The 24042-nt window shown below is 41.8% G+C and overlaps 1 protein-coding gene across 30 annotated transcripts in view; it reads left to right on the top strand.

Moving 5' to 3' along the window:
• The window catches only part of MAPK8IP3 (mitogen-activated protein kinase 8 interacting protein 3), a 78420-nt gene that overhangs the window by 35923 nt on the left and 18455 nt on the right, over positions 1-24042 (top strand). For 8 of the 30 annotated variants that reach the window (XM_069809500.1, XM_069809499.1, XM_069809493.1 and 5 more), the window contains 11 exons: positions 3559-3805; positions 6519-6621; positions 8999-9117; positions 13342-13353; positions 14760-14777; positions 17153-17210; positions 18211-18363; positions 19960-20041; positions 21815-21966; positions 22586-22642; positions 23124-23294. In XM_069809500.1, coding sequence (XP_069665601.1) covers positions 3559-3805; positions 6519-6621; positions 8999-9117; positions 13342-13353; positions 14760-14777; positions 17153-17210; positions 18211-18363; positions 19960-20041; positions 21815-21966; positions 22586-22642; positions 23124-23294 — 1172 coding nt within the window. Of the gene's footprint in view, positions 1-992; positions 1122-3558; positions 3806-6518; positions 6622-8998; positions 9118-13341; positions 13354-14759; positions 14778-17152; positions 17211-18210; positions 18364-19959; positions 20042-21814; positions 21967-22585; positions 22643-23123; positions 23295-24042 lie in introns of all 30 variants that reach the window. The other 22 variants (XM_069809508.1, XM_069809505.1, XM_069809498.1 and 19 more) reach the window with 13 other exon arrangements.

Genomic DNA, 24042 nt, shown 5'->3' with positions numbered 1-24042 from the left:
CTCCAGGCAGTGCTGCACACTGTGGTGTGAACATGCCCTCAAGCTCTTCTAGTGATCAGGCATGTGTGGCAGGTGTTAGTTTTTAGAGAAGGGCTGGGAGGACACTGGGGCTAGATCCATCTTCCACAGACTTGCTAAGGCGTAATTCTTTAAGCAGTACCACTGCAGAACTTCTGAAAGAAGTTGAGTGGATCTTGCTGATAACCCAGCATCTGCATTGCAGGAGAATGCGGCAGGAACCCAGATAAATTGGAATCTTTGATGTCCCAAGTTCAGGTAATGGGGGAGTATTGACTGGATCTCTTAGTCATTTGTTGTTGGTGGCGTCAGGCAAAAAAAACCCATTTCTGGTTACAAGAAAGCTTTGTGCAGAAGTAGTAGTGTGCTGGTCCAAATGTATCTGACGGGTAGTGCTGGGATTTGCATTGATGCTCATTAGGGAGACTCAGAAATGGGATGCTGGGTTTAATGAGGCTAGCTGGTAGGGTAGAGTTAGAGAGCTTGGGCTGTGGAAGACTTGGATGGGGTAGTGTGTTACAGAGGATTTCCTAAGAGTATGGAGCAAACCTATGAGTAATTAAAGGATGTGATTGACTGGCTGACTAGATTTGCAATTTGGAATGGAGATTTTCCTCCTGCAAGCTTTTTGCACACTCTCTGACTGGAATGCTATTTCTTAAATATTAATCTCATCAGTACTTCTCATGCACTCCTCGCCTCTTCTTCAGCAGCTCTGACATTTCACTGACATCAACTGCAGACACATGACTCACCTTCCCAGTATGTATACCCTGACTCTTCTGACTAGTTTTCCTTCTTCATGGGGCCATACTATAGTTATATTTTAAGTGTCCTTGTATACTTTTTATTACTATTTTCTGTTTTAGTTGCTGTCATTATTTTATTTTTAAATTCAGTTGTACATTTATTTTATACAATGTTTTGGAGATGAAAGTCCTTAACGTTTTTGTTTTTATGTACTATGCTTTCAGTGTTATAACCATACAATTGTGGCTTCTCATGGTGACATATGACTGCTATGAATGTTGGGCCTTTGCAATGCATTTTGGAGGTCACTACTACACATTTGATGTTTAGGAGGTTGACAGGTATGGCTGTAGGTAAGTGGTGGTTGTGGAGAGTATTCTTTGGGTGAGCTATGGGTTATGGAGAATGCCTCCTATGCTGTAGAGGAGAGCTGTACACTTAGTGGACTATTTAGCATTAATGGAGCACTCAGGACAATAGAAGGAAGATACCAGCAAAGATTGATAGAGCTTCTGGACTGTGAAGAGAAGTGCCTTGGTAGTATTTACATTTGGGAGTAATTTCTCCAATGCAGGCTGGTAGGTTGATAAAGTACGTTTCCTAGGTAAATACAGGATGTATAACCAAAGAGTAAGTGAAAGACCAAGGTAATTACTGACTGGTGTGTTCTGGGTGAGGGGCAGATTATGTCAATAAACAAGAAGTTACAGGATATCTCTCATACAAATATCACCCTATAAACACTGACGATACAGGGTTTCTGAATGACATCTAGTTCCTAAGAGCAAGGAATGACATGTGGACCCACCTGGGTGTCTCTTTTACAGTGCTAAGATGCTCATGGACTTTGGTTATGCTTATAGACTTACAGTGAGTACAAGAACATCTCTGAATACTTTCATCCAACAGAAGTTTTGTTTGGGGAAAGAGGTTTTATGGTTGCCCTTTACACATGATGCTCTTCATCCCTTTGTGCATTAGAAAGCACAGCAGGCATACTGCAGTTGAAGTAGTACAAGGCTTCCTGGATCGTATTTTTTCTCAAAAGCCTGGTTTGATTTTTTTTTTCTTTACATATAAGGAAAGTAGCTCCTGAAAGACAAATATGAAGTAGAGGTGGAAAGTGTGGTTTTCACATGTAGCGGCCTAAGTGGAAAGTCCCCATCTCAGTCTTGATGCTAAAATCAGCAAATGTGCAGGGAGATGATTTGAATGTCCATGTGGGAATGTGTGTGCTGTTTGGACTGACAATGCAGAAACTATATACTAAATGTGGATCACATTTAATGGTAATGCAGTTTTAAAAAATCTTAATTTCCAATATAAATGCACAGATGCAATATAAAACCTTTGACTTCCACAGTGCAGTGTACAAGAGGAATTTTAAGATAAGCATACAGAGGCCAGTCTAATTAAAGGAAGATCTTAATAAGATTCCAGATTTAAAAAAAAAAAAGGCTGCAAAGGGTTAAGTCACCATTTTTTTCAGTCTTCTCTCTCATCCCATTTTGAATTTTTTTGTCATGTTGTGAAGTTATTATTAGAACAAGAGAACGAGACTTCCAAATTAGTGAAGTGAAACAGCGTCACAGCTCCAAGGTTGGGAGGCTCAGAGCAGCCTCTGAGCAGAATCATGATCTTTCTAGTACTTGCACAGGAGGGGAGAGGCAAGTAGTAAAGTTTAAAGCTGGGTCTGGATGTGCAGATGCTGAATGTCACTGCATCCAATTGCAACTCATTATCACATATAACTCAACATTAATTTTGTCATATCCCTGCAGGCAGTAATTAGAGTGGGCTGCCGTGAAGAATGGGGAGATCTCATTTGGGTCCGGGAGTGATCACAGCATTGGTCAAGACGTTAATTGGTTGACAGTGAAGCGGTGCTGCTTTAACTGACAAACAAGGGTCACAGTGTAAAATCCTGACAGAGCCTTTAAAGCCTCCCATGTTTTTCAAGAGGTGGTATTACAAGAAATGGGGCTGTAATGTCTGTAAAACTGAGAGCCATTTGTGCGCATTTCACAATGGGAATCCATCTCCTATTTTTATTTGTAAGCTTCTGATCTTTGAGTTCTTGGGTCTTGTCCTGTCATTTGGAAGTGGGGAGACCACACCTGTTTCTACTGTGTTGTCAAGCTAGACCAATGCCCGGCTAGCTTCTGCATAAGGTGATATGGGGACATAGGTCTTCTGCTAGTGAAGTCAGACCATCCCAGCTTGGTATCCGCTTTGCTTCTGCAGTTTAGTGTCAAAACCACTTTGCTGTTCTCTCATCTAGGTTGTGTTGATGGCTTACACTAATGACGTCATCCAACACCTCTTAAGAGGCCACTTCAGATCCTTCCCAAGCAGTAACCATGTTGCCTTCCAGTCTTGGGAAACACTGGCCTGGCTTACCGCAAGTGCCACAGCCCTTCAGCTTCCACTGAAGTGTGAGCTGCAGGTGCTTTTTACTTACGATAAGGTCACCTTTCCTGAGATGCATGATGAAGAGATGACATACTGATGTGACTTGTGAAAAACAGTGTTTAGTAGTAAAGGAGGAAGGCTATCAGTCCTTTCATAGGTGGGATTTGCTTGCTGAGTTCAGCATGAGAACTTACTGCTTCATTGTGGTTGCAGTGCCTAGTGTCACCCTCAAGCGCTGGACGTGTAACTGGTACAGCGAGCAAGACTCATTCTCCATAATGCTTTAAGGCAGCCATACACCAACAAATGGGAGATTAATTGAAATGTATAGCTGTGCTTTTCCCTTTTTGTTCTTCCCCCACCCTGGAATTGGTATAGTGCCCCCAAGATGAAATGTCTGAATCCGGGCAGTCCTCAGCAGCTGCCACACCGAGCACAACTGGAACCAAGTCCAACACTCCCACGTCATCTGTGCCGTCCGCTGCTGTCACACCATTGAATGAGAGCATCCAGCCCATCAGCGAATACAATGGTACGACCAAGAGCAATAAGAGGGCACGAGAAAAGCGGAACAGCCGGAACATGGAAGTCCAAGTCACGCAGGAGATGAGGAATGTCAGCATAGGTATGGAAGCTGGAACTTGGGTACTTGGTCATTAAAGTAATTGGCTTCCCAGTGCTTGTGTCCCTCTGTTACAGGAAGAGGCTGGAGACTCTAGGGGTAATCAGCTTCATAAATAGAGAATTTGAAGTAGCCTTACTTAGAAAGATACATGAGTGAGACAGGGCTGATTGGATGTTAGGAGGTTTCTGGGTAGCAAGTTTTTAAAATGCCGGTAATATGAATAGTTTCACAAGTATACAGGGTGGGAATAGGTTATTGAGTTCAGTCCCCTGCAGTTGCATTCATCCATGTCATAGAGCCTCTTTCATGAACAGTCAAGTCCCCCAAAAGCTAACTGAACTTTTGGAAAGCTGTTTCTGGACCTTATCAATATGATAGTTAAAAGCTTCCGTTTAGTTTTCTCTCTGGATTTATTCGTAAGTGTTTTATATCCAGTTGTTTATATGCCAAATTTGTCAGTCAGGTTAAATAATTATTTTCCCTTCTGTGTGTTTATCCCACACCCTGATGTGTTTAAAAATAGCAATTATATCCAGCTGTTTTTCTCAGCTAAATAAGCTGTTTTCTTTTAGTCTATTTCTTATATAAGAACCTCCCCAAATCTTTGGAAGTTAGAGTTGTTTTCTCTCCACTTCTGAAGTTGTTTAGTAATTTGAATTAATCATTTCTTGTCAGGAAAGCCATCACTTAAGCCCTTAGCACCAGGCTGTTTAAACAAAGAAAATGGTGTAATAACATGATAAAAGCCCCTTTCTGTTCTTTTTAATATAGCTGTGCCAATGTAGTGTCTGAGCAACTCCCAGCCTGTATTGTATTTAGACCTGCAGCAGCCTTCAGAAATGAGAAGTGGTCTGTTTTACAAGTCATGAACTTATATACAAAAGGACTGTAAAACCAGCTGAAGATCGTAAGGAAAGGCTGTGCAGGAGCACAGGGGTGAGCATAGGTCTCCAAGGTTAGCATATGAATCAGATAATCATCTTTTTTCCTAAGTGATACAGATGATATTCCTCTGCTAACATTCACAAACTGGTTCCTAACAAATTAAGACTATAAAGTAACATCTTTTGTTGTAGCATTTGAATGAGAATTGTCATGGCTGAGTCCCATTCTGTATTTTATTAGCTGCTGAGGAAGTCCCAGGGTCACAGAAGTCAATCTGCCAGAAACTAATGTAGTTCTCCATAAAAGCGTATGGCTTCTGCATAGCCAACTGTTAAATTGTGATCTGTTTGGTGAGCCTGGCCAAGGCAAGTCAGTATAAGCATTGGTATCAGAGAAATTGAGCACGGATATCAGTAGTTTGAATGCCCTATAAATACTTGCCCTTATTTTTACATTTGCTGCTTACAAGCTTGTTTACCATCAATAGCTTTCTTGGATCAAAGTCTGCTCTCTTCTCTATGTGTGCAACTGTGAAGTCACTGTGCATCTGAAAGCTTCTTTTTTCTTGGTGGAAGTATCATGTTGTGGAATCTGCTCAAGGCAGATAGTTCCGTCTTTCCTATGTGCTCTGCATATTCAGCCTTTCAGCTATTTCTCACACATAATGCCAAATCGGATCTCCATGCTGAGGAGAAGCACAGATACTTGAATTTTAATTGTGTATTTTATGCATCTATAATTAAAATGTCTGTCCGTGATGTACATGCCTTAGAGCTGAACTACCAAAAAAAGTTACTCGAAGGTATTTGCAGAAAAGCTTCCCAGCTTGAAAAAATAAAGAAAAGGAATCCTCTGTTTCTGTGAGCTTGAGAACCACTGGTGTATGGATGCCTACTTTGGCAACAGATACACATCACACTTTGTCTTCAAAAGTGGCATTTGTTGCCAGCTGGTGCACAATGCCAGCCTAAAAGAATAAAATTAACACTCAAGTTGTCATGGGCTTTGTATATTTGGCTACTGAGGCCGTTTGAAAAGGTCAAAAATTCCACATCTAACATCGTTGAGGGACTAACATAGTTTACAAATTAGGTCTTTAATCCTTCAAGAATTTTTTGTGTGAACAGACACTGTGTTTATATTGCTTGTTTAGAGTAGGTGCAGGTCTGAGCTTCTGAACAGTTTGGTATCAATAAATGTGACTTGACAAGAGGAGGAAATTCCTTATTCTTGAAATACTGGCTTCAGGCTGTAGATTATACAGAAACCAGAGCAGATTTCATGTATCGGTTTTTAAGTGAAATTTCACTGTAATGGGTATCTAAACCAGTTGTAGACTTGAGAATTTGTATTGAAAAATTATTTCTATTAAAACTAAATAGTGTCAATTCATAGCTACAGTAACCTCTGTGAAGCTACACAGAAAATCACTTTGTTGTCTTCAGTCGCAGCTAAAGTTGTGTGGTGATTGGAGAGTTTTTACCAACAGATAAAATGTTTATTTGGAATTTATTTTAATGGATTAAGTATTTCTCGTTATCTCAACACATTTTAATGAGGATTCAGGCCAATGACCTTGCTGACACTGGTATGGTGGAGGGAAGGGGATGCTTAGGGTCTTCCTGCTCTGGAATTTTGAGGGCATCTTCCCAGCACTGGTGCATTTGTGACTCTAGATGATCAGCCGCTTTCTGTTCCTATTTTAAGACTTTGAACATGACACCATGAAATTTTAAAACCTTGATATTCAAAGCTGCAAAAGTCCCTTCAAGGAACACTATCCTATGAAAGTCCTGATCCTATAGATCATATGTATTGTCTTACCTAGGAATGGGCAGCAGTGATGAGTGGTCTGATGTTCAGGACATCATAGACTCTACTCCAGAGCTGGATATGTGTCAAGACCCCCGCCTGGAACGGACTGGTAACAGGTATTGATTGTGACTTTTCACTGTGTGTTCTTTCGCTTGGTTTTATGAGGAGTGAGGAATGGATGCTGTGGCTCACACTGAGCTCAAGGTGCAGCTGTTTGAGAAAGTCTATATATTCTGCCTAGTGTGAATATGAGGGGTCCTGACCTTCTTTGAGTTCTCCAGAGAAGGCAGATGTCTGCTGGTGGTCTGCAGAAGGATCTGTCCAGCTGACCAACAACTGGGCTTGTTTGCCTTGCTGGTTCAGGGAGGGTGGAGAGATGGAGCAACAGAAGGTTTAAGACAAGCAAAGAGGACGTGGGCTTAAGCTATGAGGAGGAGGGAGAAGATGCATTTGTCTAACAAGAGATCAGTTCTGAATTCAGTTTCTAAAACCCAAGCTTTTTTCAGTGTTAATTTTTGAAGTGTTTGAAGGGCTCTTCCTAGGTGAGGCTGGTCAGAGCAATTTTGACCCATCAGTGCACTCGGGACCTCGACAAGAGTTCTCTGAACTAGCAGACTTTTACTGAACTACTCTGCTGCTCTGGTTCCTATCCATCACCTGTTTTGTGCTGAATGGCAGGCTCCCTAAAGGCTATTAATTTTGGCACTGTATTTCTGTGAGGCATGTATTAGTCTAGGTACCTTGATTCATTTTTACTAAGGTCAGGTGGTTAATTTTACAGGATTCATTAATTTTTACCCTCATCCAGTGGGTAATTTGGCACTACACCAGCAAAAATAACCCCCTAGCTCTTACAGGTATGCAGAAGATAGTACCCTGACAAAGTGAAGGCAAGATTTTCTCACAGTCCAAATCTGGACTGGATTTGCCCTGTTAAGCACTCTCATTGAGAAGGGTATGAGCAGCAATAACAGATGCATTTCTCAACTGTGAAACCACATACAGTTAGACCTTCCCTCAGAATATGTAGGATGCATGGACAATTTTTAGGGTCAGATGCAGGAGGAATCTAGGTAGCTGAAACAACTCTGTGTGGGGAAGGCAAAAGTGATGATGAGATCAGATCGAAAATTGGTCAAACCCAAGGAAAAGAAGAGAATGGAGAGGATTGCTGCACCGGGAGATCTTCAGGCAGTGGTCCCTGATCCTGGTAGCGAGACTGAAAGCTGCAGGAGACACAAGCGAACTCAAGCTGCTGAACAGTGTGCTTGCTGCTTTAAAAGCAGAATGCTTCTGAAATATATACAGCTTCTGAAAGTTGACTGCTGAAGAGGTAGGTTCAAGCTGAATTAGGTCTTCAGGTCAGACACTGAGTGCTGGTTGCTTCTTGTCACTTGTGCTGCCCATTAGACTGCATGAACTGATTAATTCTGGTGCAGTCATGGCACCCATTTGTAACTCCTCAGTGCTCTCAGATATCTGGGTAGCTGTAATTTTTCTGTAATTGAAAAAAACCACTATCTTTTTTTCTCTTCTCTGCAATGTGCTGTAACTCTGCAATATCAGAGGCAGCTACCACCCCCCATTTGTAACCTCCTGGCTTTATCACCAAGACTTGATCCATCTAAGTATGAAGCCACGCAGCTTGAGATAATCTCCAGTGGTACTGACGTTTCTGTTAGACTGCTGGAAAAACTGCACAGCCTCTCTTCATGCTGGCTCATTCCCTTCATACAAGGCAGGGCACTTAAAAGTGTTTATACCCACATTAAGACCTTTTTTTAGAGTAGGCAATGACAATCCCAGAGGTTGCCTCACCCTCACCTCCTATAACAGCTGTTTTCTGTTTGAGCCATGAGACTGTCAAGAAATACAAGAAGATTCTTGGTGGTAGCAAAGTCACTAAGAGGCAGAAATGTGCTCCTGTGTGATATGATTAGAAAACATTAACTTTGATTTACCTTTAATGAAATACATTTTGCTGACATGTGAAGAAGCGTTTTGGTGCATAGACTCACCCAAAGAAGAAACTAACCCTTCAGGCTGATTTCACTTACTCATTGGTGAAGAACAAAAGACCATTGCTGTTTTCAACATTTGAGTCCTTATCTGATCTTACTGCTATCTAAGGTTACTATCTAAATTGATAGGGGTGTGGGAATCCTTGCAGTCTGAAAAGTCAGAGGTGAGAGCTTCTGTGAGTTGAAATTTTTCTATCAAATATTGAATAGTCATTAACTATTATGATTTAAAAGGAAGTCAGCTGGGGTCGAGCTTTGAGGTTGTGCATGACGGGTACTTGTCCTTGATATGGGGAATAAAACATGCTTTTTTCTTTACTCAATATATTCCCTGAATCAGCCCGTGGTGAACAGGTGCAATGTGCTCTCAGGGTTTTGATTGCTGGGGCATTCCGTATTTCAGAGAGAAATGTTCTAGCTTAAGTGTTGCCAAGTAACAAAAGTCCTTGGTTTTTTTTTCTTCCAACAACAGCCCAACACAGGGGATTGTGAACAAAGCATTTGGCATCAACACAGACTCTCTGTATCATGAACTTTCCACAGCAGGGTCCGAGGTTATCGGAGATGTTGATGAAGGAGCAGATCTGCTAGGTAAAAACTTGTTTAGAACCATTCTGTTTTCTCTGGTACAATGACAACTATATCAAGCTTCTAGAAGAACTTAAATTCTCTTTGTATTTCAGAACTTGGATGTTTAGCTTTTAAAAAAATGGCATGGAAATTGAGACATTATGTGACTGAAATATGTACCTGCAGTACAGTAATGCTTACTTATCCTAACTGAAATTGTTGCGTAACTTTTATTTGGATTGTCTTTATGTGCATAAGTTATTTTTCTATAGGATTCTCCCACACAAACAGTTTGAAGACAAAATTTGCTCCTTCTGCTTCCTCCCCCAAATTCCCCCCCCCCCCCATAATTTTACACACTAGCAGTTTCACTTGGAATAAAGAGTTTGTTTGAAATTTGCAAGAAAGTAACTCCTTTAGTTAAGTTTTTGAAGTTTAAATTATATGGAAATATTATGGTCTGTGTTGCAGTTTTTACCCTTTTATAGTCAGTCTGAGAGATGTAGCAATGTACTTCGGCTGATTTTGAAGAAGCTTGTAATACCTGAAGTCTGGTTGTATTCCATATTCCTGATTAGGACTTTGAAGCAGTCAGAGGAGCAGCTTTGCCTCAGGTAGCAGTCTGAGCCCCTGCCATAGTTTTTGGTGTTGGACTCTTGAGTATCTAGACCTAATTCATGACAGAATTTAAGTGTGTTCTTAAGTCCTGCTGACTGTTTTCCTGAATCAGGACAATATGAGAGGTCTTTGATACTCAGACAACACAGGCAGCTGACAAAGTTTGTAACTGTGTAGCTCAGTTTCCATTTTACTGCTTGATTTAAGGAGCCTTAGGAGACATGAGGACTCCAACAATATGCCTTTTATGCATTTAGTAGCAAGAGATCTGATCTGAAAGTGTACATTTCCTTTCTGGTGATTACTGATGTAAGAGCTGCTCAAGGATAATCTTCTAAGTTTGGTTATATATATGTCCAGAACAGGATGAGCTGAATGATGTCACAGATTTGCAGCAGTTCACCTTTCCAGAAACTAAATTAGGAAGATACTTGCATCAACTTTGAATATGAGTCTTCTTGTATTGGGACCGTCTAAAAGGGTATGTTTCTGCAGAGAGGATAGATTTTGCCCTTTTCATGGAAGACTTAACCATGGAGATATGGACTGAAGACTAGAAAGAGGTTAATACAATGCTTCTTGCTTTATCCAAGACAAAATTAGCTGTGAAGTTGTTACTATTATAGGCTATAGTGTGACTGGAATGTAAGAACAAGATCTAGACTATCATCAGAATTCTTGCAATACCTTTTTGATATGGATAGACTTGGATTTTTTTTTTAGAAGCATGGTGCTAGCCCTGCAACATGCAAGAGAGCTCTCGTGCATGGATTGATGACCATTGCCTGAAGTGTTACAACATTCATTGTTTCACCTCCAACTCAAGACTGCTGGAAGAAAAAAATCTACAGAAGATTCAGGATGAATGCACAGGCTTTCTCTGTCTGCAGTTGGAGCCAACGTGTGCAGATACTTAAAAAATTAAGAATTCAGAAGGAAAAGCAAGATTCCCAGGTTTGAGAATGAGCTGGATGTTAGCAGTCATTGCAGAAAGGCTGGGGCTCCTGCTTGAAGTGAAGATGACAGTAGGAACTACTTGTGATGGTTAAAGCTTCATCTACCTGCTGTGGAATGAATTTTGGTTAGCCAGCCCCCATACGTTATTGGGAACTCTCTTACTAGCAGAATCAAAGCATTAAAAACACTGATAATCTTGCCCATGTATTTTATCTTGGTCCTTGGGTGCTTCCTTATCTGGGAGAGCATGTGGTTGATTATATGGCTGTCTTTCACTAATCACTGTGCCAACTGCTGCTTTCCTTCTCTCCCCAAAATGGCTGGGGCATCAGGGATTGTCAGCTTCTGAGAGTTACTATTCAAGAAGATGATTTGCTTGGGGTATGAACTGCTTCAGACAACCTGTTTCCCACTGCTGGAAGCCTGCCTTCCAGGAATCCACTTCCCCTTTGGATTACCCTGTAGTCTGACCCAGTGATGAGTGAGAAATTCAGACTCTTGTTTTCAAAGGGCCAAAGATTTTAGTTGCCCAAACCTTGCAAGGTTGATCACCACAGTTTCAGTTAAAGTCAAGGGTGCTTCACCTCTTCCAGTAGTAAGGCTGCACAAAGACCAGTGATTGATTTTGGGTTGCAAGACATCTGTTGTTTGGCAGTTACCACTTGTAATAAAAAAGTACAGAGACTTTGTTGAACAGTGCCCATGTAAGTGTGGCTTATGAAGACCACATAGTGTGGCTTATGAAGAGTACATTTCTGTGCTGGGACAATTTTCTTGTTTGAGCAGAGCAGCAAAACTCTTGGAGGTGATTGCACAACAGGCTAGCAGAATAGGAAGGCTTCTCCTGGTTCTTTTCAAACCTGGGAGTTGGGCTGTGATGAAATCAGGTAGTCCTGTGAGAAATGTTAATCTAATTAATCCTTTTCTTAAGTTCTGGCTACTGACTCTGTCAACATAAAAGTGTTCTTTAAAATGAACACACATGTTGCCAGGATTGTACAAAGGGAGGAAGGCAGAGAGAGATGTTGGAGGTCATGTCTCTGACCGAGAAATGAGATTTGTACCTTTTTTTTTTTTTTTTTTTTTGGCTTTTTGCAATAGAAGGCACTAAGAAAGTCTGGTAAAGGTGGAAGCAAAAGGCTAGATCTTAGTACTGATAAATCTGTCAACATTATTCAAAATTTTGCCATTTTTGTGGGGTAAATTGTTCTCTCTTCCTGCTGTACCTTTGAGTCTGAAGAGCCACAGAGGAAATTGTGCTTTATGGACGTGATGTAAGAAACCCACAAGCCAAAAGAGCCCTTTCTCTTTCTGGGTCATATTTGGAGCTCACTTCTCTCTGTAAATCAAAAGAATTAATGAAGTTTATCCCACCTAACTGAAATTTGAATACTTCCTCAAGTCTCTCTCAAAACTTGGCAATCAGTCTTCAAAGAATATTCTCTCCTTTTGGACTCAGTTTCTTAAAGAAAGAGAAATCTCATTAAAGAGGACTTTAAAATAGAAGGATCTTACAGAAATTATCCTTGAGCAGTAGCTGGCAGGCAAGTCTCTTTCTTGAATGGAAAAATCTCTCTCATTCCTTCTGGATATCTGCAAAGCAAACAACATCTCTTGGTACAAAATTGGCACTCTTCATTGAAATTTTTGAATATAAAATAATAAATAAAATATGTGGGTCTCCCCCCCTGCCTCTAATACTGCTTTACATACATGAGTTTGTATAGGAAGTATTCTGGAAAAAAGTGTGGAGTGAGAACAATTATTTACTAGTGGTAATTGTAGAACAAATTCCCTTCTTTCTCTACTACAGCCTTAGGAACACTAGTTGACTGTTTTCCTGCATATTCACTTGTTAATCGCAGGTTCTTACCTCCCGACCCTGGGTAGGCTCCCCCTTCTCCCATTTCCCCCTTCCTGCTTTTCCCTATCCCAAGAGTTTCTGAACGTGAAGGAGCGCTAGCAGTTTGGTTGTGCGCCATGGCAGGTCCTTCCTTTCAGTTTTAGGATGCCCAACTGTGTTTGCTTTGGAGATTAAAACCTCCCTTCAAATAACAGGGGTTTTGTGGTGAAGACAGAAATTCAGCCATATTAGTGGTAAGTTTATGTATAGTTTTTTTGTACAGAAGTTGAAATGAGATTTTCAAACTGAGTCCCAGTAAAAAAGAAAAAAGTTTTTAAATGCAACTAATTGCCTTTTGCAAGCTGAAGTATCACTGAAGAGCACATTTATTATCAGATTATCTACTTGCTAAAATCACAAGGGGAGGGGAAATGAGAACATAGTAGGAGCTAGCTGTTCTCCATTTAGCAATACACGACTAAATAAAGAGAAAATAAACAGAAAACAAAGGTTTATCCAGTCCAGAAAGATGTGATTGCCTGAGTTTCATGTCTGGAAATCTGGGGGTAGCTGAGGCATGTGGTTGCAGTTGTACCACAGGTTACCTTCCCTTAATTTTTTTATGTCCTGTATGTAGAGTCATGCCATCTACAGTCATGGCAGGTCCTGTCCTTACTATTTCATGCCTTTTGACATTGAAATGGCTGAATCATTGTTAATTTTTTTTTAACAAAATTTTTATTTTGTTGGTTTCAGTCACTGATTGATCCTTTTTTCACTTCCTTTTTTCCCTTGTCTCTCTGTGCTTCGCTGGACATGGCCCATAGGGGAGTTCTCAGGTGTGTATCTCCTGCTCAGTTTCCTTTCTTGTTTCTTTTTTCCTTGTTGAGGTCGAACGACGTGGTATACACGTGTGATACTCCCCTGCTCTTGTCCAAACACAGTTGGCTTTGCAGACTTCTCCCACCTTCGCCTCGCTTGGTTGCCTTGCACCGGTGGGTCCCTGGGCAGCAGAACGTCCCCGCTCTGTGCTCACACACCTGCTGCATTTCAATAAGCTTTTCTTGTGTGGCTTTCTGCAGGTTTGCTCCACTGTGTTACACTGGCCTGTCACTTAAGCTCTTGGGGCTGAAAGTGGTTTTTTTTCTGTCAGGACAGGTGCTGTGCTTGGAGCAGAGCTCGGGTGGGCACAGGACTGAGTTAGTGTCCCACCGTCCTCTCAGTGAACCATGCTGTGAGGAATCCCTCCATGTGCATGATGGCTGCTGTGGGTTAGTTGATGCATACTGGCCCTCTTCTGGCATAGCTATAGTGACATTAAAGACACTTTCTTGATCGATTAGAGTGGCAAAGCCTCTCGTTTGTGGAAGCTTTGCCTTTCTGGCAGGAGTTCAAGTGATAGGTCTCTCTTTGGTTTTGGTGAAGGAGACTCACTGCCTTAGGGCCATGCTCTGTCATCAGAAGGTTTGCACCTTTCTATAAAATGCACTTGGGCCCTGATGCAATTTCAGATGAAGTCAAGGGGATCTCTCTTGATTTCAGTGCAAATTGGATGAAGTTTTCCCTGTAGTAAAGGCAGGTGACTTAGGCAGACGTGATAGCGTAATGCTGTGTGGCGATGAGCTCTTTCACATTGCTTTGCTCAGCACCTCTTGGTGTTGGCTCTGTGAGGTTACAAAAGAAAGGGATGGCATCATCCTTTCTTTTGGTTCAAACTGTTTTTACTGTAAGCCACTTTTTCATGGTCCTTTGTCAGAAAACCTCCTGCTGAAGTTGAGTTGGAGTTCGTCACAGTGTGGAGGTGAATTTGGGCCTGTGCAAAAAGGCCAGATGAGAGCTTTGAAATCCACCCCCGTCCGCTTTTGTTTTTCCTCCTGCCCCTGTCCTTCCCTCACTCTGTTCATAATGTCTGTTGAACTACCTCTGTTGTGGGGATGAGAAACCCAAAGACGTGAGTCCAGGGGAGATGGTGAAGGTGGAAGAAACAGATGAGCTCATCTCAAGCTCGTCCTGACATCTCAGGTTGTAAATCCCTGTTAGGCCGGGCTGCAGCAGAACAAGGTGTAGATTAGTTACTACTGAGCATCACATATACTGGCACCACACACAGATGTACACATGCTGATGAGCTGCTCTGTTTGCTATTTACAGACTGGTACTTAATGGCTGCTTTTTTTCTCTTCCTTTCTTCCCCTTTGTCCCCATCTCTTTCTGTTCCCTTTCTCGTATGGGATGGCTCTCATAGTACGGGATGATTTCTTTGGTAAGGCGAAGGCCTTTTTTATTTTTTTTTTTCCCTTTCTTTCTTTTTTTTTTAATGTGCATTTTTTTCTAAATTTCTTACATTCACTCAACATCCCTCCATATGTCTTGCATTACCTTGGTTTGTTTTTTTGTGATGGTGGTATCACCTCTCCAAGAAGCAGGACGCAGCTGGTCAGTAGTGGTGGTTTGGGGATTCTCCTCTATTTCTTGTAGTTGATTATCCACTTTGATGCTTCACACTATTTGCCTGGCTATGGGAGATTGGACAGTGTAGGATGGGCTCTGTTAGACAGGGCTCTTTCCAGACCTTTCTTCCCTTTGCTCCATATTACAAAGGGGTGAAGACATCTCCTTTTAGTAACTCCACAGTGGTTTTTTTTTCCTTTGAGCAGGGCTTTCCCGTTACAGCCTGCATAAGGTTATCTCGTAGTGTCCATTCTATGGCTCTGGGAGGCTTCATCCATTTCTTTTTTCAAGGCTAGCCCTTCAGACCTCTCACTGGCTGAAGCATTGGGCTGTCACTATGTCACACACAAATAAGGTAGAAGCTGTGGTGAGGATACTGATGGTTGGGACACTGCATGGCTTTTAGTTTTGGCATGATAGCTCACCCTCTTCACCACAGTTCCTTTCTCTCCCCAAAACAGCCACAGAGAGGGATAGATGACTCAAGGATGGGAAAGAAAAGGATTTAGTCTAGAAAAACTGGGAATGAACTCTTTCCCTTGATGTCCCTCAGCACCTGTAATGTCCTTGTGACATTTTCATGTCTTACTGGCTAAATATTTATTTGATAATTTGTAGAATCGCTAAAAAGGAACAAGAAAATAATTTAATAAACAGGTGACTTCTTGGTCTTCCAATCAACATATGGCATGCCACAAAAGAAAGGACTATAGGTCATTCACCTTACCAAACCAAAAATACGCTTCAGTTTACACTGCAGTTAGTGTCTCTCACGTTTTTGCTGTTTGCAATATTCTTTGACACAGAATCCAAAGAACACATTGCCTGAAACATCAAAGTGATTAATTATCTGTCTACTAATTTTTCAAAAGTTATTTGAAAATGCTGCTTCTTACTCATTCTTGCTGGGAATTTGCTTTTGCCATCATAAATTCATCCCATTTAACTGTGGGAAGAGGATCTGTATGTTGGAGTGTTGTGATGTGTTCTCACTTCTTGTACGCTACCATGTTTCTCTAACTTCCATTTACTTAAGTTTGTGTTGGTTTTATTTTATTGCAAATATTAATTAATCAGCAAATAATGGATCATGAAAACTGTCGATGTCTTTGCTGCAAAGGAAGAGGTAGTTCAGAGGGCAGGACAAGGAGCACTTCAGCACAAACACTGATGGTTGTGAGACTTCTTCATGCTCTGGGACCTGTGGTGAGAAATGAGCTGCAACCCTCAGCACTGTCCCCCGACAGGGAGAGGCCTCTTTGCCTTTAGTTCTCGGGTAGCCTCTATTCCCACCTGTAAGACAGAAGCTGACCCTGGAAGCAAGCAAGTCCCTGGCAGCAGGAAACAATCCAGATGTGCTTTTGGTCCCTAAATTCCTTTCCGTTTGGTTTTATGCAATACTGAATTCGACCTTGACTCTTAGCCCCAGTTTTCAAAGTGCTTGCAACCCAATCTGCGTATTGCAGTCGTACGTTGATGCCCAAGTGCAAGTGCAGTGTGTCTGATGTAGATGTTTTCTTGACTGTGGGTCTTAAGTGATGGGACTGAGACTTCAGATTGTAAACATCTATGAGAAAACTGTTAAAGGTAGATAGCACAATGGACAATCTAAAGTCCTATTAAAATTGCTCTAGTGGAAGGCTGATAATGGGAAGCCTTTCATGTGCATGAAACCGGTCGCAACCATTACCCCAAATCTGTACTGAGAAACAGAAGATTTGGCTTATACTAAGAAAGAAAGAAAATCACTGATGTGCAGATCTGGTTAGCAATTTGGACAGTGTTCTGCTGTCCTCTGTGAAAACCCCATGAACTTCCACCTTTTTTCTGTATGCGTGATGATAAAAAATGGTTGCAATAGCTCATGGCTGAACCGGGAGTTACTGACTTGACTTTCCCTAATTGGCATTAGTGAAGCTCTCCTCTCTGTCCCTCTCAAGGGAGTCTGTGAAAGTTGGGGTAAAAAGCTAGGTCTGCATTTGGGCTCTTTACAAAAGGACACGTGAGTGTCTTTGCTTGTGCTGCATGGTCTTTCAGCAAGAGGCACTCTACTCTCCACAGCAGGCACAGAAGCCTAGGGAAGCCTAACAAAAGTGATTTCTCTTCCTCAAGCACGAGTCAGGCAGTGCCACACAAGCTTCATATTTCTAGGAGAGCAGGTGAAAACTGCGTGGCCTTTCTTTTCAGGAATGGGCAAAGAAGTGGGGAATCTGCTGTTGGAGAACTCGCAGCTACTGGAGACCAAGTAAGGAACTGTTGTGTGCTCTGAACTGCCTGCCTAGTTATAAATGAGATGTCATCTTGAAAGTAGGTCTTGGCCAGAACTTCTGCCTCACAGGGGCTTGCTCATTCATCTAATGGGTTCTCTTGAGTACTTGTTGTTCCTTCAGTTGTAGAAGAGGAATTGCTCTTCTGAGCGACTTTCCTAACTGTTTTTCTGCAGGCACTTGGGTGAGGTCTCTGGGCACGTGCTTGTAGGGTCTGATCCCAACTGAAATCAGTGGCAAGCTTTTCATTAACTTCAGTGGGAATCTAGTGTGGGTCTGAGCCTCTGTGAGGATATTGCTGTTTATAAAGTTTTTATTTGCAAGGTTTGCTATTTGCAAAGAAAATTTTCTTACTATTGAGAAGTTTTCAACAATTTAATAGTTGATAAAGGAGACCAGTGTAATGGACTTACTTTTTGAGAAAGGCTGGCAAACCAGATACTAAAGCTAAGCAGCTAGGAAGAGGAAGGCAAAGTACTCCCAGGGGAGAGTTGGACAACTTACTATGATAGGAAGCTGCTGATTTTAAAGATTTTAAAATATATCAGAGCTGATTGGAAACGCTTATTTATGTCACCATCATCCACAATTACCCACATCTGCAGATAACAGCAGTTCTGAAAGGTGTATTTCAGACCTTCATTCTGTTAAAAATAGATTTGAACCTTATGCGGGTGATAAGTTACCCTACACCTGCTTTCTGCAGTATTCTGCCATCTTCTTAAGGAGATGTTGGTCTATCAGTCAGGATACAGGACTGGACAAACTTCATCCTGACCAATTATGGTGATTTCTGTGTTTTTCTGCAGCTCCTTCTTGCCAAAACCTACTTTTCCATGAGTTATAGCTGGACTGAATTGTTTTAAGTACACTCATTTCAACTCTCCTTGTAGTGCCTGTGACTTTAGTTTCAGGTCTGTCTTACGGACAGCTGCTTGGTTTGGGCATTTTTCTTATTGTCCCTTTCACACCTTTAAGAAATGCTTTGAACGTTGTGAAGAATGATTTGATTGCCAAGGTGGACCAGCTGTCTGGAGAGCAAGAAGTGCTGAAGGGAGAGCTTGAAGCAACAAAGCAGGCCAAAGCCAAAATGGAAACCAGAGTCAAGGAGCTGGAGGAGGAGCTGAAAAGGTGAGTGATTCACACCCTGCCCCAGGGAGCTGGGAGGACATGAGTGATAAACCCACCTCCTCTGTTAGTTTTGCTGTTTCCCTTATGGAGGTTAGCACTGGAATTCAAAGGTACCTTACAGAGCACTTCAAGGCTGATTGTAGGTGGCTGAGATACTAACAGTATCTCAGTGTTGTGTTATTTTTATTGGATTGAAATGGATTATTGAACCTTAGAAAAACCACAGAATTTAACTCCCCAGGCCTAGGGTTCTACAGCAGCAACTGCAAATCCAGGCTCCCTGGAGTGAAGCGTTCAGAGTTTCAATTTGAAAAAAAAATTTAAAAAATTTAAAAAAAGGAATTTCAAAACCAGTAGTTTTGAAGGAAACTGTCAAGAGCTTGATCCTCGCAGCAGCTAAGACAGCTCTGAGAAGAATGAATGCCCATTCACTTAATGAAAGAGCTAATACAGATTCCCAGAAACAATATCTAAATGCCAGCATTGTTAATTGTTTCATTGGTCAAGTTAAGAATGAGAAGAAAAGGCAGAAGAGATTTTAAAGTCTTATGCACAGTTGGAGAGATCCCGTTTCTTATTTTCCACTCATACTAGAGAAACCGAAGGCTGAATGCCTAGCAAAGCCTGTGATGATTTCACATCCATAAAACTAAAGATGCCCTATGGGGCTCAAAGCAACATAATTACATTTTTGACTAGTTGTACGTTGCACTGTGGTTTCTCAATTCAGATGACAGTGTTTATTTTGCAGCTGGAATCTGGGAGGTTGCCTCTCTAATCTGAGCACAGAATCACCAAGAATAACACAGACTGGTCTCTGTTGTTCAAAATGTCTGAAATGAAAGTAGTCTCACAAGCAGCGGAAATAGGTCTGATTTTTTAAAATGTCTTTTTGAGTCTCTCATGATATACATAATATATATAATATATTATGCAGTAGGGACATGGACTTTTAACTGGCAAGCATGCCTTTCTAGGAGTTGGAGACCATTTTTTTTCTGCAGTGTCTTTGCTGTTAATAAAAGTGCTTGTAATTCAAATGGAACTGCACGCCTGCACCTTGGTATGGAGTTTAAAAAAATTAAAAGCACTCAGATAAGTACTTTAAGTGTTTTATTAACACAGATTTAGTGTTCTCTTCTTTACCATTGCGGCAAACTGTCCTTCACGTTAGAGGTTTTTTTCACTGCATTGAAAACAGAAGCAGCCCAGAAGGAGAACCTAAGCCAACATTTTCACTGCCGATAATGGCTCAGTTTTCCCGTGGTTAAGATCTCATCAAACATTTGAAATAGATCATGGCTGTGAAATAGAAATTGGCTGGTCCATTCCAGTGGTCAGTATTTTGGTGCTCACATAAAATATTCCAAAGAAATGGGGTGATGTTGGTGAAGCTGTTCAGAGTAACATGCTGCAAGAGAGAAGAGAACTTATCAGAGAAGCATCTCATAATTTGTACACTTAGCTCGCAGTTTGAAAACGTTTCCTTGTGATGCATGCAAACAGACCTTCCCATAGATGGTTCTCTTTCCAAAACACCTCACGGCCAGCCATGGTATCACTTACTGGTTTGATGCCTTTCTTCCTGTTTCCTAGAGTGAAATCTGAAGCGATTGTTGCCCGACGAGAACCCAAAGAGGAGGTGGAGGATGTAAGCAGCTATCTCTGTACAGAATTGGTATATTACATTACTAAAATGCCTGCGGGGAAAGGGGGTTTATATACTTACTCTATATTACTTCATATGTATGAGTCCTGAGATGCAGATTGACCTGCCCTCATTAATGATGAGGGCAAAGCTGGTGAACTGCGGGTTGTTGGTGATGAGCATTGCTAATAGGCAGGTGTCATGACATTACCTCTTCATATGACTTTCAAACCATAGTTTGACAAAGATGAGCAGCCAACACAGTGGCAATACTGTGCACAATGTGGCTTCTGCAGAGTGGTGCTAGAGCAGTGCCCTGCTCAGCACCTTTGCATTTTATCTGGTTCTCCCTAATTTTGAATTACAGTCTAGTGTACAGTGTGGTTTCTTTTGGGGTCTCGCAATAGTCAGGCTTCTCCAGAAGAGCTTTTCTCCCCATTGACAGTGAAGCTGTAAGCTGTGAGGACATTGTGCAGTGAAATCCAGGTTATGCAGAAAGCTTTGCAGCCATAACTGCCTTCTTTTGTTAGTTCTGTAATCTAATCTTGCGGCATTGTTTTCCTCATTATTTCTTTTACATAAGCCAGTACGGCCTGTTACAGGATACAGGCAAAAAAGGCTCATGGACTGTTCTTGTATGACAGCTCTTCAGACAGTTTTGGCTGAGGTAGAGGCTTTTCAACAAAGACCAACTGTAGCCAAAAAAAAAAGGCAAACCAAAGTGGTAACAGAGATTTTCCTTGCAAATGTCACTCTGCTAGGACAAGGAATTAGATACACTTCTTTTCAATACTACTGTGTTCTTACTTTGTAAAAGGTATTGGAGCAGGTTCAATTCTAGCTAATTCTCTTGGCTTAACTGAGGTGAACTTGGTCTGTTGAGAATTTAGGTAGATGGGAAAATTTTCAAGTTGTGCTTGTGAGATGCTGAAGAGGACTAGATTTCTTCTAAGCTGAACTGACAGGAGGTGGTTTTTTTTAAATTAAAAAAAAAAAAGTTTGTGAAATTCCTTTTAATTTATACGGGTCTTGTTCTGACTGGTCATACAGGTTGATTCCAAGTCCAGGGAGGCTGGAGAGGGACTTGGTTAATTTGTGCTATTCCAGCTCTCAGCAGTACTCACCAGCCAGGCTGAGCTTGGGAATTGCCACAGTCTAGGCACAATGCAGTGCTGCTTCCTAGTAACGAGTTCCCAAAATCCTTACAAATTCTTTTTGGGCAGATAGTCCCCCCAGTTTAGCCATGTTGCTCTCATTTTCCACTCCTCAAAAGAGACAAACAGAATCTCATTCCTATTGCCACCTAACCCAAAGCTGCATGTGCGCTCATTGGAAAGCCAAGTTGTGTCACCAAAGAGGAAAAGGCCTTTCTTTAGTTTCTAGTGCCCTGCACCTTTATCAGCGTGTACTAACAGGATGCCTCCTTCCCAGTCCTCTTGAGGGGATGGATGGCATTACATGGTGCTCCCTGCTGTTAGTGACTGAATTTGCTAATGAACTAAAACTTTGTTTTCCAAACTTTCTGGACCAATGGACCACAGTCAACTCTCATAATTCCTTGCAGACTATCAAAGCACCTTGCTGGCAGTAGTCTCTGGGTGGGCTTTTCAGTTTCCACGGGTTTGCAGAACACCCCAGAGGTCCACGGGCCATAGTTTGGAGCTCACTCGTCTAGAATGAACGCCTCCTACGGGGAGGTCAGGGGGTAATCAAACAGAACGGGAGAACTAACAAATGTGTCTTTCTGTCTCCTGACTTGCCCTGTACTAACATCAATCCCCTTCCATCTTTTGTTGGCTGAAGCAGTGCTCCTCCCCCCTGCAGGACAACATTCCCATAGCTCAGCGCCGCCGCTTCACCCGTGTGGAAATGGCCCGGGTTCTGATGGAGCGCAATCAATACAAAGAGAGGTTGATGGAGCTCCAGGAGGCTGTCCGGTGGACAGAGATGATCAGGTGAGACCGGGTGTTAGTGAACATTCCCATTTAGGACAGAACCTGGCCATGTTTGACTTTGTGGTCAATGGAACCCCTACCAAGATATGGGTCAAGAAGTGCTGAAAGTTTTCCAAATTGTAGATGCTTCTCTCCTAATACCTAATGCTTTCTCTCTTATTCCTGAACCTGGGCTGCAAATCTCGAGTTGCCATCCTTATTTGGAGACACTGGGCCATTGTTTGTCTTGCTTGTTTCTTGTATGCTAATTAAGCTAGGATGAGATGTAAGGAAGAGGGTTGCTTCTAATTAATGAATGCTAAAGGCTATGGCTTGAAGTGAATATAATGCTGGGGTTTGTAGTTACCAGACTAGTACTGTGAGAATAATAATGCTGCAGGGAGTTGATAAAACTTCTAATTGAACACACTTGCACTTCATGTCAACATTGAAACATAAAGTGGTTGGGTGTGCTCACATTAAAGACTGGTGCATGTCACTTCCTCTGTTGTGTCTTGTAACATGTTAGAATGAATTCTGAATTTTAACATGGCTTCCTTGACGGAAATGACCTGCTGGTTGGCAGAAGCTTGGGTATGAGATGCTGAAATTAACTTGCTTCTGCTGTGTTTGTCCTTAGAGCTTCCCGTGAGCACCCGTCCGTCCAGGAGAAGAAGAAATCCACCATTTGGCAGTTGTAAGTTCTTTGATGGTTTGTGTAAGATTAAGAAAAGGGGAAGCATTGCCATTTCTACTTTAGGCAGCAACGTAATAGATTCTGATGTTAATGAAATGTCAACTTAAGGTGTTGTTAGCTGAACCTTTTTGCCTTCAAGGGCTTCCTTTGTCCTTAGCGAAATTAGAATCAGATCTGAACATCCACATTGGTTTTGTTTTACAAGCTGAAGAAGATCATGAGTACCCTGGAATGGAAACATACATAGACTCACAATCAGTTTTAATAAAGGGCTGTTTTCAGATGGTATCTGTTTCTGGAAGCTAAAAGCACCATATGTCAATCAAACTGAAGGCTTAGCTCTGTGTTTGAAGTAGGGCAGTTTTCATGAAGGGCTTACAGCCCCTGATTGCATACTTCTTGCTTCCCCTGTTGTGAATCCTATGGTGTGGTGTCTCCCCAGGCACCTTTTCTCATATTTGTTGGCTTTTTCTGTCCCTAGCTTTAGCCGTCTGTTCAGCTCTTCCTCGAGTCCCCCTCCAGCAAAGAGGACCTACCCATCTGTGAACATCCACTACAAGTCTCCAACAACAGCAGGGTTCAGCCAGCGTCGCAGTCACACCATGTGCCAGATCTCCTCTGGCAGCCGCACCCTAGAGTTCTTCCCTGAAGAGTGAGTTGCCTGCTGTGTGCCAAGCCAGGTCCCCCTGCAGCTCTCCCAAATAGCTGTTTTATTTTAATTTTAATTTTCTTAAAATAAGCTGTTTTCCGCTTTTAAAAAAGTCTGTGTGGTGTTAACACGTTTCTGTCTCTTGTGGTTTATCTCCCTGACCTTTTGCTCATCAGTTACCACATGGATGGGCTCAGCAAACTTTGTCCTCCCAAACATATCGCTGCTGTGGCTTTCTAGGCCATGATGATTCATCTTGGCAGGGACTACTGTAGGCTTGAGTTGGCCTCAGCCCTTGTTCTGCACTCGTATTTGCAGACTGCGTTATAGAGTGAAGTAAGTCTTTTGTGGTAGAGTGTGATGGCAGCATTGGGACAGCAGGATGGAGTGTCTTGCCCAACCCTGTTGACAAGGAGTTTAGGTGAAGACAAAAGTTGTCTCAACAGCACATTAGGTTATATTTGGTTTTAATCTTAACTATGCTAAAAAAGAGCCTCTAAGTGTTGCTACTGCAGAGTCTTCTCCCTATCTTTTATGTCTCTGACATGAAGGAATAAAATTCTTCTGTGCTTTACTTGACTTCAGAAGCATGTGTTCTACCATTATGAGGCTGTAGTTTCATACGTAGTATGTTTTTGTGGAAGGACTATGGAGAATGTGATGGTAAAGTATTATAATTTCTGTAGTAAGAAGGATGTGTTGGAAAGGTGATAGATCAGGAGAAGAGAGATTGTCTTTATAAGGATAACTT

The sequence above is a fragment of the Haliaeetus albicilla genome, chromosome 22, assembly GCF_947461875.1.
Source record: "Haliaeetus albicilla chromosome 22, bHalAlb1.1, whole genome shotgun sequence".
Lineage (NCBI taxonomy): Eukaryota > Metazoa > Chordata > Aves > Accipitriformes > Accipitridae > Haliaeetus > Haliaeetus albicilla.
The sequence above is the reverse complement of the archived record's forward strand: the minus strand, read 5'-3'. Positions and strand labels throughout refer to the sequence as shown.